Source organism: Thamnophis elegans, chromosome 6 (genome assembly GCF_009769535.1).
Source record: "Thamnophis elegans isolate rThaEle1 chromosome 6, rThaEle1.pri, whole genome shotgun sequence".
Classification (NCBI taxonomy): Eukaryota; Metazoa; Chordata; class Lepidosauria; order Squamata; family Colubridae; genus Thamnophis; species Thamnophis elegans.
Genome location: NC_045546.1, coordinates 39,497,869 through 39,518,039, shown reverse-complemented (window position 1 = coordinate 39,518,039; position 20,171 = coordinate 39,497,869). Strand labels below are relative to the sequence as shown.

General features: G+C 37.3%; 1 protein-coding gene across 1 annotated transcript in view; it reads right to left on the bottom strand.

The window, feature by feature from the left end:
• GPA33 (glycoprotein A33) overlaps nt 1-20,171 on the bottom strand; it is a 35,417-nt gene that overhangs the window by 13,548 nt on the left and 1,698 nt on the right. Inside the window, exon 2 of the mRNA XM_032220210.1 lies at nt 2,436-2,596. Coding sequence (XP_032076101.1) covers nt 2,436-2,596 — 161 coding nt within the window. The remainder of the gene's footprint in view (nt 1-2,435; nt 2,597-20,171) is intronic.

Here is a 20,171-nt window from a genome sequence, read left to right as displayed (position 1 = left end):
AGACACAGACACACACACACACACAGACAGACAGACACACACACAGACACACAGACAGACAGACACACACACACACACACGTATGTATGTATGTATGTATGTATGTATGTATGTATGTATATGTATGTATATATATTTAGTGTCACAACCCCTGGTAAGCCCCAATTATGGGAGGAAGCTAACAGCTTCCATTATCTGTCAATCGGCTCGTCACAAGAGTCCATATATATATACAACAAAATAATTATGTTAAGACATGGAATGGAATTAAAAATATTTTTTAAAATGAAACAAAGTACAATTGTCATTGTTGAGGAGAAATTCCATGATTTAGATGGATGTTATACCTGAATGTTTTTTTTTAATTACAGACAATACCTGTTTTAACAACTGATGCACCATTTAAACAATGGCAGAAGGATTATCTAAATTTATATGATGGGGTAAAAATTATGAATTAAACATAAGGTATTAGACAATGCAAAAGAAAGAGAAGGGTTGCTTTTACCCATATGAAATTATATTTTTCTGCTTGTTAATTAGTATGGATGAAGGAGTGAGAATTGCAGATACACAGAAATCAATTGGAGTTAGGAGAACATGATTTGGTGTTTGGATGACATAGATATTTGTGGTACGATAAAGCTATGGTTAATGTGGGTTTTAAAAGTCATTATGCACTATTCTGAAAATATGAAATAAATACAAATCTAGTTTGTGTCAGAAACACTTTAATGGCTTCTCGCAGAAGGAATATTTTATGTACAAGAAACGATGAAAACTTACTATGATACATTAGAATTCTATTAAAACAAATATAAAATAAAATGAAAAAGAGCTCTGATAATAGAAGGACATACTTAATGCTTTTCTTATGTGCAATTATTGGAAACATTTGAAATATATTTTTAAAATTATGGTTTTAAACAATATAAAACTGAGTTTGAAATAAAATTATAGAAAAAATTATTATATGTAATTTCTAAAATGTAAAATTTTTAAAAATTTTAGTAGAAAAAGAAGTTAAATAATAGATGATAAGGTTGGCTGAACATTTTGGTTAGAATATACAAATGGAACATTGGGAACATATTTAATTGAAAGGTTCGGCATTTACATTATACTCCAATCTTAAATAAGACTTTTATAAAATTATGTATTGTTAGTATTTGTCACTAGAGAAATTGCCTGGAATGTATAAAGTTATTTCAAATTTATGCTTGAAATGTGACACAAGCTAACTATCTCATCTTCTGCCATATCCTTCTCCTTTTGCCTTCAACATTTCCCAACACTGAGGTCTTTTCTAATGAGTCCTCTCTTCTCATTGGGTGGCCAAAGCATTTGAGCTTCAGCTTCAACATTTGTCTTTCCAAAGAACAGTCAGGGTTAATTTCCTTTTGGATGTACTAATTTGGTCTTCTTGTAGTGCAAGGGGTTGCCAAGAGTCTTCTCCAACACCACAATTTGAAAGCATTAATTCTTCACTACTCATCCTTCCTTATGGTCCAACTCCCACAGCCATACATTACTACTGGGAAAACCATAGCTTCTTACTCTAGACTTATACTTTTCAGGGATCATAGATTCATGCTTACTGGTCACTTATTTCAATTAATTATCATGTACTCTACATGGAATGAAACTGGAACAGATTTTGGACAAGTCAACTATTGAAAAGAAGTAGTTGACAGACCAGTGTATAGCATGCACTTTAAAGATGGTAACTCTGCAGACCTGAATCAACTATATTGATTTCCAATTGTTTCTGAGTATAAATTGAGAACAGGCTTTGCCTTATAAGCCTCTATGTAATGCCATACTAGATTATCTGAAATATATTTCCTTTTATAGGAACTTGCTATAGTTATGAGCTTGGTGGTTAAAATGCAGTATTGCATGCTCCTTCTTCTGACTGGCAGCAGATCAACAGTTCGCCGGCTCAAGGTTGACTCAGCCTTCTATCCTTCTGAGGTCAGTAAAATGAGGATCTAGATCAGAGGTGAGTTGCTGCCAGTTCAGCCTAGTTCAGCCAAACTGGTAGTGTTATTCAGGCCTGGTTCACAGAACTGGCAGTGACCCAGGCCTGCCACGCTCCCGAACCAGTTCCCTCGCTGCCGCCTGGCCACCACCATTTTGGATTTTAGTGATATTGCACACAGAACAATTTATATTGAATGCACATGCGAGCGAGCATGTTGTGCACAGGTTACAAACCAGCAGTAACACCGACAGCAACCCACCCCTGATCCAGTTTTTTGGGGCAAAATGCTGATTCTGTAAACCACTTAGAGAGGGCTGTAAAGCATTGTTAAATGGTATATAAGTCTAACTGCTATTGCTGCTGTTATTAATAGAGGACAGAAAAGATAGTTAGTTTTCTTAAATGCTCAGCCATCACACTTTTCCCACAGGTGCATATGTATATATCTTACCGTATGGCCGTTTCCCAAGGTCTTTCCCCTCCAAGAGATAAAGTCTTTTGGCTCTGCAGGACCACTTTTAAAGTTGCATGGTAGGGTGACATTCTCTCCTCTTATCGCGTGCACTGCCTTTGAAGGTCCTGATACTGAAACCGCATGAACAGCTGCTACCACTGGCAAAGATATACACAGAAAGGTCAGATGTGTCTCTATTATCATGATTGAAAAAAATGCTTTACAAATTCTGTATTCTTGAACACCTTCCCTTTAAAGTATTAAGAAAATGGGGGGGGGGGAAATGAACAGAAACAAAGTCTTTGAAGGAAAATCAGCTTTGGGATAGACACTTTACTATTAAAATACCTACTACCAAATTACCAACTAATTATACAGCTTGATCTATTTATTTAAAAGATGTTAAAGCATGACTGTAGGAGGCTCACAACAAAACCATAAAAACAAAAACAAATGAAGCAAAAATTAAAATGCCAGATGCCACAACAACCATTACTTTACTTCAGTGACTCAGTAAAAACCCCAAGTCTTGATGGCATTTTGGAAAGCTCAATGTTGGAGGATTGTCTGCAAGGGAGTTCCACAAGGATGGGGGTTCCACAAGGTAGAGGCACCCCCAGAAAAGGCAGGTTTCTAGGTCCTAGCATAAGTCAGCATTTCAGGAAAGGTACCTGGAATGTGCTACCCTATCCAATCTGGGGGGATGAGCAGATGCCCCCCCCCCTATTGGATAGGGTAAAAACCCAGAAATAACTTGGTCCCATGAAAGACAGGAACTTGAATTATACCTGGAAGAAAACTGGAAGTCCATGTAGCTCATTCAACTCAATGTAATGTTGGTCAACCTGGGAGCATATCAGCTTTATCAAGTAGATCAGATAAGAAACAGACCAGATGAGCTAATTTTATTTTATTGCAAGGCTACATTAAAGGAATCTTGCAAGTCTCTTTTTACTTCATGATAACTTAGGATTGTTTCTGGATTTCTTTCTCTACTCTTTATGCGGCTGTGGGCTTTCCCACGGTGCATCAATGCATCTGATGTTTCCAATGCAGCATCTCTTCTTCCCTCCTCCCATCTCCCAACATCATGTCCACATTCCATCATAGAATGTGCACTGCATGCAGCACTGTATTCTGATTCAGTTGTACTAAGGCGATATTTAAGAACACCCCTATTAGAGAACATTGCAGTAAACCATACAGGAAGTGATTGAGGCATGACTGGTTGTGAGGAAGGCCTCCCCATGCAAGAAAAGATATAATTGGGACACAAAAATAAATCTGTAAAGAACCTCTCCTTAGCCATAGGTAAGCAGGAGTTGTCATCCAAGAAGACCCCCTAATTGTGCTCAAGCTCAGCCCAGGGATTACTGACTCTGCTGGCGGAACAGGCTTTGGCTGGAAGCAATGTGTGTGGGTCGTGGCTGTGTGCTCATTCTTGTATCACAAGACTCTGAATTACTGTGAGCTAATGTGGATGTCATTTCAGTTTTTCCTGGGGGCTTTATCTTCATTTATTAGACTTTGAGCAGCTTGCTATTATTAGATTAATTGGCCATTGTCTCGGGAATTAATTGGAAGTATCTAGACCCTCACAGCCTCCTTCAGATGCCCAGCCTGCAGTCGGCATGTACTGCATTACTATCATCAATGTGCATTGCTATCGATATTGCACAATAACACTCCATGCCATTGAATGATCTCACCCAGTGGTTTCAGGTAGATCAGTGTATACCAGCCTTGGCAATTTCTAGACGTGTTAACTTTAATTCCAGAATTCTACAGCCAGCATAGTGATTGATGAGAATAAAAAAAGAAAATGATATGTCTTCAAGAGTCATGTTCAAAGATATACTTAAGTATATCTTAAACTGTTTTTGTTAAAGATTTATACCTTGTATTGGTTCTGTGAAGTCAGGGTGGGGGAAGGTTGGGGGGTTGGGGGGAGGGTGGGAGGGAGTGGAATTTAAGTTGGAGGAGGGATGTTGGATGATTGTACATGTATACTGTTATTTTTTCTTTTTTATGTATATTGAAATGGAATTATAAACACCATCAACACAAAAGGGATTTTGCTCAAATGCTGAAACACACCAAGTGAATTAGAGGAAGAGTGGGAAGTAGAGGAGAGAAGAAAGATAGGAAGAGAGGGATAGGAGAGAGGGTGAAGGGGGAAGATGAGGTGTATAAGGAGGAATGGTAAGGGGAGAGAGGAGAAGGAGAAAGGAAGGGGAAGTAGAGTAGAAAATGATGGAGGGAAGACATGAGGTAGAAGAGTCAGAAGTAGAGGAGATAAGAAGATAGGAAGAGAGGGATAGGAGAGAGGGTGAAGGGGGAAGATGAGGTGTATAAGGAGGAGTGGTAAGGGGAGAGAGTAGAAGGAGAAAGGAAGGGGAAGTAGAGCAGTATGGAAGTGGAAATACACCAATGAGAGGAAGAGTGGGAAGCAGAAGGGAGAAGAAATGTGGGAAGAGAGGGATAGGAGAGAGGGTAAGGGGGGAAGATGAGGAGGATGAGGATAAGGAGGAGTGGAATGTAGAGAGAAGAGAAGGAGAAAGGAAGGGGAAGTAGAGTAGGAAAGGAAGATGGAGGGAAGATAGGAAGTAAGAGAGAGGTAGAAGAAAGAGGTGTATGGAGAGTAGAAGAGCAAATAATGGGTGTTAATCTTTTTGGGGCGTTGAGGACAAGAGGAACTGATGTAATCATTATTTAATACTATATGATACTGGCTATGTATAGTATACATGTGACTGTATGTTATGAAAATGGAAATAAAAATATGTTTTTTAAAAAAGAGTCATGTTCAAAGAATTGTGTTAATTTGTTAGAATGTGGGATTTGGGATGTAGAAATCCAGAATCACATAGATTATTACAGTTTCAAACTGAACAAGAGGGAAATGCCTTATTGAAATTACAGAAAGAGTTATTTTGATTGTTGGAAATATGGTTTTTTTTTCTCCATTCTCCATTCTCTCTTGTTCCAATTGTTAATTGGAATTATTCTTTATTCACAATACTGAATTCCAATAAAGTGTTTATGAGAGGATTGCATCCTCAGGATCAGAATTTTTTTCTCCAACATGCTAAAAGACTTTTAAAGAAATTCTAATAAAACCAGTTTTATTTCTTTTGCTTTATGTTGTTATAAGATATATGTAATATATTATTTCAATACAGTAGTGTTTATAGTGTTGACTAGAGATTATTAATGTTTTAATGTTTAGATAATTAGACAATTAAACAGTAGGGAAAGAGAAGATATTATACAGTGTTGGCTGTGATTTATAAAATTAATGTTAATAAGGATAAGATTATTTAGCTTTTATATCCAAAGCTGAATATTGAATAACATTATAACTCTAAGGACAAACTGCAAATTACATCAAAATATTTGTTGTACAATACAGGTTTTTGTCTTAAGCAGGTTATTTAATTCAAAAGTCTCCATGATATTGTTGCTTATTATTATTTTTGCATGTTGAGAGGAAAAAAAGAAAATAAATGAAGCAAAATAGGTATCAGCAACTTAAAAGAAACAAGGGAGAGGGGGCTATTTGGTTTCTAGTTTTCCCCTTTTTGTGCTTCTGGGTCAACAATTGTGGGTAAACAGGAATGAAAGGAGGCTGGGAGAAGGGGGGTACAGCTCAGTACAAGCATAGACAAGCTGAGAACTTAGCAGAGTGACCTGGGACCTTTCCTGATGGCTTCCCTACTATCTTTGGTTATGGGAAATTATCAGGGAAGGTTGCGAATGGCAATCATGTAATCATGATGTCGGAAGAAATGTCCATTTAGATTCAGTTCTAAGTGGGGAGAAAGACACTGGAAACATGGAGGCTGGTTGGAAAGATGGTTTAATGGTGGACAGGGCCACATGGTTTGACATCCTGGGCAATTGAGCACATGGGTGAGAGAGAGAGAGATTTATACCCTCTTTTGGGCTTTAAACTTGCTTCCTCTTCCTGTAAAAGAAAGGTATTCTGATTGGTTGTCTGACTCCCATGGGGCCATACAGGGGTAACTTTGTAGGCTGTCTTGAGTCCCAGGCCTGGTTGAATTTTGCTGGGTGATGTAATGAAGAGGTTTTGGGTAATTCCTATTATGGCTTAATGGCTTTGCCCTGGTTTGGATCTTGACTGAGGGCTAATCCTATCATCCTGGAGCTGAAGGTCTTTTGTGTTGTAGATAAGATGGCACCAAAATATCTGCTGGGGCTGCTAGGTTTTTGTGTCCCTTAAGATTTCTATTTCTCTTTTAGGGAAAATATTCTGCCTTTTTAATATTTCCTAGAATATTTCATTCTTCTAGGAGAGGGGTGGAAACTAACTTTCTACAATGGGGTGCTGCAATCATCATAGTGAGCAGGCTGCCAAACTCCTGAATCACAATCAATTGACCTCAGAGTACTGCAATTGCTGATAAATTGAGGAATGGGTGGAATTACTAAACATTCAGCACTGTCACAATGTTGAATAAATTATCACTGAACAAGTGAAGGCTAAGTATGGGCTTCCTGTATATTTAGTAAGAAAAAATGTGGCCTTTCATTTCAAATTTAATTTGTAGAATGTTCTTCATTGCCGTAAATATAACTCTCCAGTACTTTAAAGGTTTTTTGTACATGTCCACCACATGTGGTAAAATGTTTCTTCTGTTTCATGGCAACATTTATTACCAGCACTTATTATAACCTATGAAAGAGAATATTTGTAGTTCATGTTGAACTATGGAGTTCCTGGTGCTCTCCACAGTTATAGGTGTTCTTATAATAATGAGTGGCTATCTTTGGTGATATTTAATGGCTATTTTAACTTAATAGTTTTTGTTCTGAAAATAGTTTATTGGTGTAATAGATTGGTTTGTGATATCTATGTTGGTACTTTTGATAGATCATATATATTTGTGTATATAACAAACTAATCTTTATATCAAACATTAAATTATTAAATAATGGATTATTATTTCTAGCAATGTTTAATAGTTTTTAACTTTTTGTAAGGTTTAATTGTTAAGATTAGATTTTGATTATCATAGGGACACATTGAGGGATTAGATTTACATAGAAATGGGTATATATATGTGTGTGTGTGTGTGTGTGTGTGTGTGTGTGTTTTTTAAGATTTTATTGGTAAAAAGAAAATACAACATCCATAACTTGTAACAAACAATACAACTACATTTCGAGATATTCCCATACTATCAAATCATTATAAACATCAAAGGTTAGGTATCTTTCCCTCCCTCTTTTCTTCCCTCCCCCCTTACTTCCTTCTCCCCTGCCTTCCCTCCTTTCTTTTCTCCTTTTCTCCTTTCCTTCCCCCTCCTTTCCCTCCCTCGCTCCCCCCCTCCTTCACACATACCTTCCCTCCTTCCCTGCCTCTTTCCCTCCTCCTTCCTTTTCTCTTAATCTCCCTCCTTTCCTCCCTCCTTCCCTCCTTCCTTTCAACTCTCCTTCTCTCTTTCTTTCCCTCCCTCTTTCCCTCTTTACTACCCTCTCTTCTTCCCTCCCTCCTTCCTCCCCCAGTTTCTTCTCTTTCTTCTCTCCTTCTTTCTTCCCACCTTCTTTCCCTTCTCTTCTTTCTCTTCCTCCTCTTTCTTCCCCCCTTCTTCTGCCTTTCCTATTCCTCTCCTTTCTCCTCTCCATCCTGACTTCCCTACTATCCTCCTTCCCTCCCTTCTAACCTTTGTTACATTTGCATATTTTCCTCTGCTGAGGACAATCTGGTTCTCTTTCCCTTTCCTTGCTTGAAGAGGCAAGGATTATACGTCTTCTCGCCTCATCTAAAATGAAGTTTGATCACTAATTTCATGCAGGTAATTATAGCGAATTTCCTATCAGCTTTTTAAAGTTTTCCCAGCATTGTAGCGTGACAAAATTGCTCGACGGTGGGTTCTCGCCCCTGATACATTTCTCCTTTCGTTTATCTCTCAGTTGTTGTATATTGTTCATTTGAGTTATTGGTTTAATCGTGATAGGTTAGTTAGCTATCTCTTTTTATGTCTAGGTCTTCACTGACTCATCAAGCCATTTGTATAGCTTCTCCCAGACTGTATAAAAGTCTGTGTCTTCTTTGTCATTAATTCGCATCGTCAGTCTGTTCATTTCTGCTAGTTCTAAAATTTTATTCATCACCATAGTGTTGGTGGGGGCATTTTCACTCTTCCAGCACTGTGCGTAAACAATCCTTGACGCTGTCAGAATATGGACTAGGAGGTATTGGTCAGATTTGCAAATTTTTTGATCTATTATTCCTAATAAGAAAGTTTCCGGCTTAAAGCATAGTTTAATTGACAGGATTCCATTCAGCCATCCTAGTATTTGCTTCCAATATGCTTTGGCTACCGGACACGTCCACCACATATGGTAGTACGTGCCCAGCACCGTTTTACATTTCCAGCATATGGCTGAAACTTCTGAAGACATTTTCGCCAGTCTTGTCGGTGGAAGATGCCAGCGGTAGAACATTTTATATATATTTTCTTTATAGGCCGTCGACTTTGTCAATTTTAGATTCCATTCCCAGACTCTTTCCCAGTCGTCTAGATCTATTGAGTGGCCGATGTTTTGGGCCCAGGTTACCATGACTTCTTTTACTCTTTCTGCTTCCGTTTTTCGAATCAGTAAGCAGTTGTATATTTTTGAAATTAATTTCTCATCTGGTCCAATTAAAATTTTATCTAATTCCTGGTTCTTGTTCTGGAAGCCAGGTTGTGCTAGATCGAATTTATGTTTGTTTTGAATTTGAAGATATGGCCACCAATCGATGTTTATTCCCTTATCAGCCAAATTTTCCCTGGGGTTTAGTTTGTTTTGGTCGTCTAGCAACTGTTGGTAGGTAACAATTTTATCCAAGTTTATCAAATTCGGGTATATCAGGGCTTCCGTCGGAGATATCCATTTAGGTAGTTGCGTATAGTATCTCCTTCTAATTTCGAGCCAGTCCTTAATCAATACCCCCCTTAAATGGTGACTACTAAAATAATTGTGGATTTTATTTCCCTCGCACCATAAGTAGTTGTGCCACCCGTATTGCAGGTCGTGGCCCTCTATTGTTAAGATTCTTTTATTAGCTAACATTACCCATTCTTTTATCCACATAGTTGTTGCTGCTTGATGATATGTTTTCCATTCCGGTAATCCCATTCCCCCTTGAGTTCTTTTATCCTGCAGGTGCATATATTTTATTCTGGGCTTTTTACCATTCCATATAAAGTTTCGAATCATTTTGTCCAAATCATTATAAAATTTTTCCCCTAGCTTAACCGGTGCCGTTTGAAATAGGTAGAGGATTTTTGGGAGAACATTCATTTTAATTACTGCGACTCTTCCCATCAGTGATAGTTGTAGTTTTGACCAGGTTTTTAAGTCCTTTTGGGTATTCTGTAACAACTTATCATAGTTGTCTTCTTTTATGGAAGAGCACTTCGCAGACAGCCAGATCCCTAAATACTTAATTTTTTTAGTTACCTTTAATTCCATTGTTTCCTCTAGTTCTCCAATCTGGTTTTTGGGGAAATTTTTTATAATCATTTTTGTTTTTTCCTTGTTTATTTTTAAACCGGCCACACACCCAAAGTTCTCAATGTCCTTCATCAAATTCGGTCCTGAAAGTAAGGGGTCTTCCACGATAAAGACCATGTCATCCGCGAAGGCCTGTACTTTATATTGTTCTTTTTTTATGGTCAGGCCCCTAATTTCCTGATTTGATCTTATCCGATTTAAAAGGACCTCTAGAGACGTAATAAATAGTAGTGGGGAGAGCGGGCACCCTTGTCTAACACCCTTTCCAATTTGTATCCTCTCCGTTAGTTCCCCATTGACTATAATATTTGCAGATTGCCGTGAATATATAGATTCTATAATCTTAATAAATTTATCGCCAAATTTCATCATTTTTAGTTGAGTGATTAGAAAGTTCCAATCTAGGTTATCAAAGGCTTTCTGAGCGTCGACAAAGATTAATGCGAGTTGTTTCTCGGATCTTGTTTGATAGAATTCCAGGGTGTCCATTATTATTCTTGTATTGTTTCTAATATGTCTTTCTGGGAGAAAGCCGTTTTGATCCGAATGGATACTTTGATTTAATATTATTTTTAGTCTTTCCGCCAATATTGATACAAAGATTTTGTAATCTGCATTTAACAGGGATATGGGTCTATAATTTTGGACCTTGCTACTGTCCGCCTCTTCCTTTGGTATTAGGGTAATGTAAGCTTCCCCCCATGATTTTGGGACCCTACCATTTTGCAATGTATCATTACATAGTTCTAATAATTTGTCTTCTATGGTATTTTGAAGTTTTTTATATATTTCCGACGGGAGCCCATCCGGCCCAGGTGTTTTATTGTTTTTTTGTTTTTGAATGGCCTTTTTCAGTTCTTCTTGTGTAATTTCTTTATCGAGCATCTCTCTCATCTCCTCCAACAAGACTGGAAGCTTCTGCTTTATAAGGTATTTTCTAATGTCCTGTTCATTAATTTCGTCTTGTTTATATAGTTTCCTATAATAGTTCTGTACTATCTTTTTCTTTTCTCCTATTTCTTGTTTCAGATTCCCCTCCTCGTCATACAGTTGTTTAATAATTCTTTTGACCTTCTCCTTTCTTATTTTGTGGGCCAACCATCTCCCAGTTTTATTTGCATGTTCAAAATAATTCTGCTTCATTTTCTTAATGTTTTGTGCTATTTCCTCTTGGGAGATCAAATTTATTTGGTGTTTAATTAACTCTCCTTTTTCCCTGTGTCTACTATTTTCTGGCTCTTTCTGGGTCAGCAGTTCCGTCTCTCTTAGTTCTTTGTTCAGTGTATTAAGTTTTTCCCTGTGCATTTTGTTTCTTCTTATTATATAGGCTATGGAAATTCCCCTCACAACTGCCTTCATCGTGTCCCAAACATTTTGTATTGAGGTCTGCTCTTTACCGTTTTCTTTAAAGAAGTAGCCCAGTTCCTTTTCTATTTGTTGTACAAATTGTTTCTCTTGTAGTATGTTCTGGTTTAATGTCCACCTAGCTTTTATCCTTGCCTTCCCTTTCCATTGCCATAAGACTGGGTGATGATCGGCCCACTTGTTGGTTATTATTTCAATATTTACAGTATCCATGAGTAGCTCCGAGTTTGACCAAACCATGTCGATACGGGACCATGAATTATGTGGATGGGAGTAAAACGTGTACTGTTGCATCTTGTCATTCATTGCTCGCCAGACATCATAAAGATCTAAATCCTTCACCATATTTACATAGGCAGACGGTAGTTTCCTTCTTGTGCTTTTCTTGTGGGTACCCTTATAGTCCATCTTACCATCTGCTATAGCGTTGAAATCCCCTAGAATACATATATTTTGCCACTCTATTTCATTTATCCTCTTATATAGATTAATATAAAATCTCTCTTGTTTTTGATTTGGGGCATAGATTCCAACTAGTAAAATTTTTTCCCACCATTAATTATCTCCACCATTAATACCCTACCATCTTTGTCTGCATATATTAATTTGGGGTTCAACCATTCTTTTATATACATCACAATTCCTCTTTTTCTGGTTTGTGCTGACGAGCAGAATGTTTTACCTAGTTTTGGACAGACCAACAGGTTATTGTATTTTTCTTTAATGTGGGTTTCCTGAAGACAGATTACATCTAACTTTTGTTTCACTAGATCCAACAGTACACGTTTTCTTTTGGAAGTTATGTTAAGACCATTTACATTAGCTGATAGTACATTCGTTTCCCATTCTTCAATTCCCTTACACGTTATTCGCTTTGAGGGCACCTTTGGATCGAGTCTCGATGGGTGACCTTGCTCTCGAATCTTCTCTGCCATATCTCTCTCGTTCTCTGGCCTCTCCTGGCCCCCGCCCCTCTGGTTGAGTTTCAATTATAGTGTCCCCCTGTCTTAAAAGTCCTTCTTTATTAAATCTCTCATCGTCTGCTAGTAAAAGTTCCTGGAATTCTTGAGCTTTCGCCAAGGTATCTATTCGGTATTTCTTTTCCCTCCATGTTATCAACATTCCTTCTGGAAGGAGCCATCTGAACTGAATTCTGTCTCTGTTTAAACGTGTGGAGAGGAAGTTGTATTTCCTTCTCTTCTCTCTGACTCTCCGTGGAGTCTGTTTTAAGATGAGAATTTCTTTACCTTTGTATGTTAGAGAGTCCCCTCTTATTGTACTTAGAATGTCCTCTCTCAGCTGTCTTCTCAACACCCTCACATGGATCTCCCTCGGAAGCCGGTGGCGTCTCGCGAAGCCTGTATTGACTCTATAGGCTTCGTCCAGATCATTAATAACCTCTTTTTTCGGCCTGCCGAGGACTAATCCCAGGATTTCTCCAATCAGCTCCCGGAGGTTTTCATCTTTTGCTTCCTCCACGTTTTGTAGTCTTAAATAATATGCTGATCGCTCTAATTCTAGCTGGAGGATGTATATATATGTGTGTGTGTGTGTGTTATATTTGTGCTGATAAATAAATAAAGGGAGACTAGTATAGATCTATTTCAAGCTATTTAGCTCTCATCAGCTAGCCATACCCTATGTTGGGAATCGAACCTGTGCTCTATTGCCTCTCAGGCAGATGTGTTAACCATTGAGCTGGTCTCTTGGTGACGAGCCGAAGACAGAGAGTGGAAGTGTGACCTTCCTCCCATATTTGGGCATACCAGGGGTTGTGATTTTAAATATATACCTCTCACCCTGGCTGGCTGATAAGGAGTTGAGCCTTGTAGCTCAATGGTTAACACATCTGCCTGAGAGGCAATAGAGCACAGGTTCGATTCCCAACATAGGGTATGGCTAGCTGATGAGAGCTAAATAGCTTGAAATAGATCTATACTAGTCTCCCTTTATTTATTTATCAGCATAAATATAACAAATGTAGCAAAAAGGCAACAGTAAAAAAAAAAATTGGGTTTCTGTCTGGATGGTCTCTTGTGACGAGCCGAAGACAGAGAGTGGAAGTGTGACCTTCCTCCCATATTTGGGCATACCAGGGGTTGTGACTTTAAGTATATACCTCCCACCCTGGCTGGCTGATAAAAGGAGTCGTTCTCTGTAGCTCAAATGGTTAACTCCCTGCCTGGGAGGCAATAGAGCACAGGTTCGATTCCCAAAAACTTGGGTATGGCTAGCTGATGAGAGCTAAATAGCTTGAAATAGATCTATACTAGTCTCCCTTTATTTATTTATCAGCATAAATATAACAAATGTAACAAAAAAGGCAACAGTAAAAAATATTGGGTTTCTGTCTGGATGGACTCTTGTGACGAGCCTAATGACAGAGAGTGGAAGTGTGACCTTCCTCCCATACTTGGGCATACCAGGGGTTGTGACTTTAAGTATATACCTCCCACCCTGGCTGGCTGATAAAAGGAGTCGTTCTCTGTAGCTCAAATGGTTAACTCCCTGCCTGGGAGGCAATAGAGCACAGGTTCGATTCCCAAAAACTTGGGTATGGCTAGCTGATGAGAGCTAAATAGCTTGAAATAGATCTATACTAGTCTCCCTTTATTTATTTATCAGCATAAATATAACATATATATATATATATATATGTGTATGTATGTATGTATGTATGTATGTATGTATGTATGTATGTATATATATATATATATGTATAGTTTTATTATACAGGGGTAAATTATTAATATTGAATATACAGTAAACAAAGTTTCCTTTTCTTTCTATGTCTTTTTTCTTTAAAAAAAATTACATGCATTTTTATTATGTTTTTGTTATGTTTTATCTGTTTAACACAGCCCTTAATAAAATTATTGGAAAAAAAATTGTTCATTTTTTGCATGTAACACCAATCTGTGCAGAAAGGAAAGGAAACTGGGAAACAAACCAAACTACAATCCTGTTTCCCTGAAAATAAGATCTCCCCAGATAATAAGCTCAATTGGACTTTTGAGTGCATGCATTAAAATAAGCCCTCCCCTGAAAATAAGCCCTCCTTGAAAATATTGCAACACAGCAGCAGCCATGAGGTGACCACGATCATTGCCTCCTGCACTTCAAAAATGATAAGACCTCCCCCCCCCCCAAAAAAAGGCCAAGGACTTATTTTGGGGGTCAAAAGAAAATAAGACCTAGTCTTATTTTCAAGGAAACACGGTAGTTCTGCTGAGAGAATTTTGAGTTAAAAATTATAAATAGCAATAATAATAGCAATAACAGTAGACTTATATACCGCTTCATAGGCCTTTCAGGCCTCTCTAAGCGGTTTACAGAGAGTCAGCATATTGCCCCCAACAACAATCCGGGTCCTCATTTTACCCACCTCGGAAGGATGGAAGGCTGAGTCAACCCTGAGCCGGTGAGATTTGAACCGCTGAACTGCTGATCTAGCAGTCAGCCTGCAGTGCTGCATTTAACCACTGCGCCACCTTGGCTCTTATGATACGAAAAGAATAGCTGGTTAAAAATATTACTATGGAACATGAGAATTTCTATTCAATGTAGTTGGATGTTACCCAATTTGAGAATACTAATCCCTTGCCACTATTCAAGGGCATCATCTTTGCAGTCTCTGAGACAGCAGTCTTTCCATTTACATGATCTGGATATGTTAAGTAGCAGAAATATTCAAAACTTCCAGCTGCCATTAAGACATCATGGCTCCTTCCATCAATCAAATATGTTGTTTGGTTGCATACAAATGCCAATGCTGGTGTGATGAACAAGAGGGGCCCAAGCAGTTTTGAGAATATTTCTAATGTTTATCTCATGCATTAATTCTTATGATAGTTGCTAATGCCTCCACTCACAGCAGAAAAATGTGTATTTATTTTCAAGTTCTTCCAGGTTGTCACAATTTTAACCAGCTTATAACAGGGGTGTAAAACTTGTGCCATCACGACGGTGTCACATGACACATCAGGATTCCCCCACCTTTGCTAAACCGGCACATGACACAAGCTGTGAGTTTGACAGCTCTGGCTTATAACTTTAGATGTGTGGCCCTTAGTGGCTCTAGTTAAAGAGCTTTGGGCCGCTATCCCATTTTTGCTTTCTTAATAAAAATGTAATGAATAAATATTGAAACAAATAATGGGAATAATGGAAGGATTGTAGAAAAAAGAATTATGAAGAAATACTCCTGATGTACAGTAATCTGTTCATAAGGTATTATATGCATTGTACAGAGTAAAAGATGAAACAGAGATGAAAAATGATGATCAAAAAATCTGATTTCATTGGGGGGGGTGTTTCCCTGTATTCACTCAGTGCAATAAAATGTGCTCTGACTCAAGAAGGAAGTGATCAAAGTCCTCTGTTTGTTATGCCTTTATTGGCTCCACACCTTACCAATACATAACACAGTTACATATTTTACAATGCTAGTTTCACCCACTTTACCCTAATAAAATTTCCTGACAACATGAGTAATCAGATAATGGGATTAATTATTATATTTAAGGAGATTAAAAAATCCTGGAATAGCCCCATCACCCCTGGGGGGATTCTGTACTGACCACTTTGCAGAACCTTGGTCTACGTAGATTGCAATGTGCCCCTACATTGTAACAAATGTCCTAATGTTTCAAGGTATCTGGGTAATTTTCTTCACAGTCCTTAGATCTAGAATTCAGTGCCAGCAGGCAGACTTTTACAAGCCTAATCAACTGATCAGCACAAAACTCACAAGGTTTTGTTTCATGTTCTGTATATCACAATTGTCTGAGATAAGTCATTTTCTGAGTAAACATAATATACCTGGTTTCAGTTTAAATTCAGATCATAAAGCTAGCATTGAGACCTGGTTTCAGTTTAAATTCAAATCATAAAGCTAGCATTGAGACAGAGAATGGAAGAGAAATTTAAAACAGCTTACAGTCTGTGGGGTTCTCTGTTCTGTGGGAACCAGTCAAACATTTCTTGCTCTATCATTAGACTTGTTCCTACATACCCTGTTTCCCTGAAAATAAGACCTCCCCAGATAATAAGCCCAATCGGGCTTTTGAGCGCATGTGCTAAAATAAGCTCTCCCCTGAAAATAAGCCCTCCTTGAAAATATTGCAACACATGAGCAGCTATTACGTGACCACACAGGCCTCAAAAATAATAAGACCTCTTCAAAAATAATTCCAGGTGCTTATTTCGGGGGTCAAAAGAAAATAAGAGCCTGTCTTATTTTCGATATGTAATTCAAAGTTGTGATTTGTTTAGACACAGTTTAAACATTTAGATGGGTTCACAGAATTCTGTAAACCACAGTTTAATATACCACATAACTTGATTCATGTATGATACTGAGTCAAAGCTAAGTAAACTGCATGCATTATATGTAAACTTAACAACAGTAAATTCAACTTAGGTTCAGTTGTCAAGTTTCAGTATTGTTGAGTATGTGCATATAAGTGTAACATAAGACATTCAGAAAAATAGGTCCTTATTATAGCAGAGGGATCTGTGACAATTCACCATAGCCAGCTCACCAAGGCCATCTTGCCACAGCCACCTCGCCACAGGACAACATGCTGCAGCATAACAGTTACACTAATATCAAAGAAATGGTGAAATAGAATCATTAAAGAAAGGATGCAAAAGGAGGGACAGAACAAAATGTGAATGGTAAAAATTATTTATTTTATAAATAAATATAATATAATAAATGCTTATTTATTTAAAATAATTAAATGGAATTGTTAAATTGTTCCACAATGAGTTGTCTTGCAGAGAGTTGGCTGTGGTGAGTTTGCCTGCTGCAAGTTGGCCGTGGTGAGTTTGCCGCAATGAGTTTGCCACAGCAAGTTGAATGTAGCAAGTTGTCCCATTCCCCTCTGAGGGTTTATTATAGTCTTCCTTCAGGCTCAAAGCCATATCTCCATCTAAAAAATAAGTTACTTTGAGGCAACCAAAGCACTGTCAGACAAGAGAAGATGCAGGAGGCTAAACTCTGATTCGTCCAGAAAAATATCAGGAGCTGTTATATATCAGAGAATCTAACTACCACTTGGCCCTTTATGGTCTACTATGATTATTTATTTATTTATTTGCTGAAATGTTATAGATAAGATGTTATAAATAGATTAAAAAGATAGACAGATTATAGTGGAAATTATAAAATATTAGAAAAGAAAACAATATATAATTCACAGCCAGCATACATAACATTTTTTATTTTTCACATAGGATCTTCTGGATCATTTGTGACACATCATTCAGGAAATATATATTTAAAGCCAAAGTACTCAAATATGTAAGCACTTCTGCTTGTATAATTTAACCTTCCCAAAGATAAGCATCTACTTCATCATCGGTGAAATCATTCTTCCTCTATCCTTCACAAAACATGGTAGCTACTACAAATTTTAATATCAGGAGGAAAAGAGTCATCTGAATAATACATAGACCATCTTTGAACCTCTGACCTTGAACTTGACATTAACTTCTGTCCTTGGACAAGTTTCAGAATTGAGAGAGAAATAATTCCATGTCATACTTGAAACTTCTTTTCATCAGAACTTGGAACTCAACAAATTTTAAACCCTTACTGAGAAATGTATATTGTTTATATTTATGCTAAATATCTGTTCCTGTGCACTGTTTTATTCCCTAAAAAAAAGTAATTGACATATATGTTATCTCCCTATCTCCAAATGAAAGCATGTTTGCATTGGACAAAAGAAATCAATTGAAGGTATTTCTATAATCAAACATTCAAAACTTTGCAAGATTTCTAAGATGAGGCAGAAATGACTGCCATCTCTTTAAAAGGTCATAATTCAATAGAGTGTTAAATGCAAATTAATTTTCATTGATCATATTTCACATTGTACATTTATGTTTTGCAACCAGTTGTTCCACATCAAGTTGTGTGGAGTTCCTATACTTATCAATATAATTAGAGTGAAGGACTTTGCATACAATAAAATAATATAATAATATAAGATATAATTACAGCATCTAGGGTATAGTTTTCACTGAGTCCCTTCAATTCATGAATATAAGTAGCTGATCATATCAAGTATTCAAGACAACCAAAATACAATTCAAGAAATAGTCATACTAACTAGACTATTAAATTTTAACAATTTAAAATTTGCTGAGATCTTTTGGGCAATTTGATTGGAACTTCACTCATTTGGTTGTAAAATAATATCTCAAACTATTATTTCTATTTAAAGAAAAGATATAAATATAGCCTACTTGTAGCCATAGTCCCCTAAAATAGAAAAACCTGCAGTTTTCCTGCATATATTTGTATAACATGGGCGTTTTCCATATTATAGTCTCCAAATATTATCCAATCATTTCTATAGAGCAGTTTTAAAAAGCAAACATATCTCGGATGGGATCTTTGTACAGTTGTCAACAAAGTGCTGTTTCTCACATTCTTTAGTTTGGACGGTAATATTTGTATTTTCATTAGGCAATATTGGACCAATCTGTGAAAGTTCCAGTTCTCCCTTTCATCTCAGAAAAATGAATATGTGTGCCTACATAACTGGCCATTGGCAAAGACAATTTATGAAAAAGACTTGGAAAGCTACTGAAGACAGAGTGGGCACTTGTATTGACAACTTCTTAAAAATAAATGCTTTCCTTTCCTATACACTCCAGCAGCATGTCTATCTGCTGCAAATACAATAGTAATAACACATTACTTTGTAATATTTATATTACAAATAATGAGGTACCTTTATAATAAGTGTACCTGCCTGGATAAGATGGGGTGACAGAATATATAATCTTTGGACTTTGGCTTGACCCTTTAAAAAGAATAAGGCAGAGAAGTAAAATCACTTTAACTTAGTCTATTGCAACCATACTAGTCTAATATTAGTATAATATATTGTATAACTCTGTGAAGGGCAAAAATAAAGCAAAGGACTTGCAAAGCTATGGAAAAAAGTTGAAGGCTCAGGGAAAGTGCAATCCAATTGCAAGATCCTCTAACCTTTTAGACCTCATCTAACAAAAAGACTTATCTTAAGGATGAGAGATTTGTCTAAAGGTTCCTACAAACCAATTGCTTTACTAGAAAAAAAACTGGATTTCCTCCATTTTAATAAATAACTGAAGAGGAAAGCTAAATCACTGGTGTAGCACAGATATGAAGCTGAATTATGGGGATAAAATCTATCTATACCAGGAGTGTCAAACTCATGTGGTCCCGGCGATGTCATGTGATGTATTGCGACCTTTCCCCCCTTTGCTAAACTGGGCGTGGGCGTGGCCTGCATGTGATGCATTCAGCCCATGGGCCGCAAGTTTGACACCTCTGGTGTATACAATTGGGATTAATGAAACAATCCATTGCTGCTATAATCTATTTTGCAGAAGAGTTTATTGTGTTCTTTTTCCCTTGTCTTCATTTAATTAAACAAAACAAAGAAGAAAAGGAAAAAAGGGAAAAAAAGAAGAGAAAGGTGGAATTGAGGGAAAAGTTGTTCTCAACCAAGATATTCTTCTTAATAGAACAGACTAGGAGCCAGTAAACCCCACAATCAAATATCAAGTCAGCACAAATTTATCATAATAAGCAAGCCAGACCTCAACAGTGTAATTAATAGTAAATATTTAAGTTCAGTCTTTTACATTTCCAGTTAACCAATCTCCGATAGCAGGATTAAAAATGATGTTTTTCTGCCAGAGACACCCAAAACATGCCAGCAGAAAAGTCTGGTGCCAAGAAACCTACTGCCCTTGTCAACTTGCACAAAATCCACAAAACCTTTGGTCTATATTGCCTGCGCTAAAAAGATGATAACTTGAGGAAGGAAGGAAGAG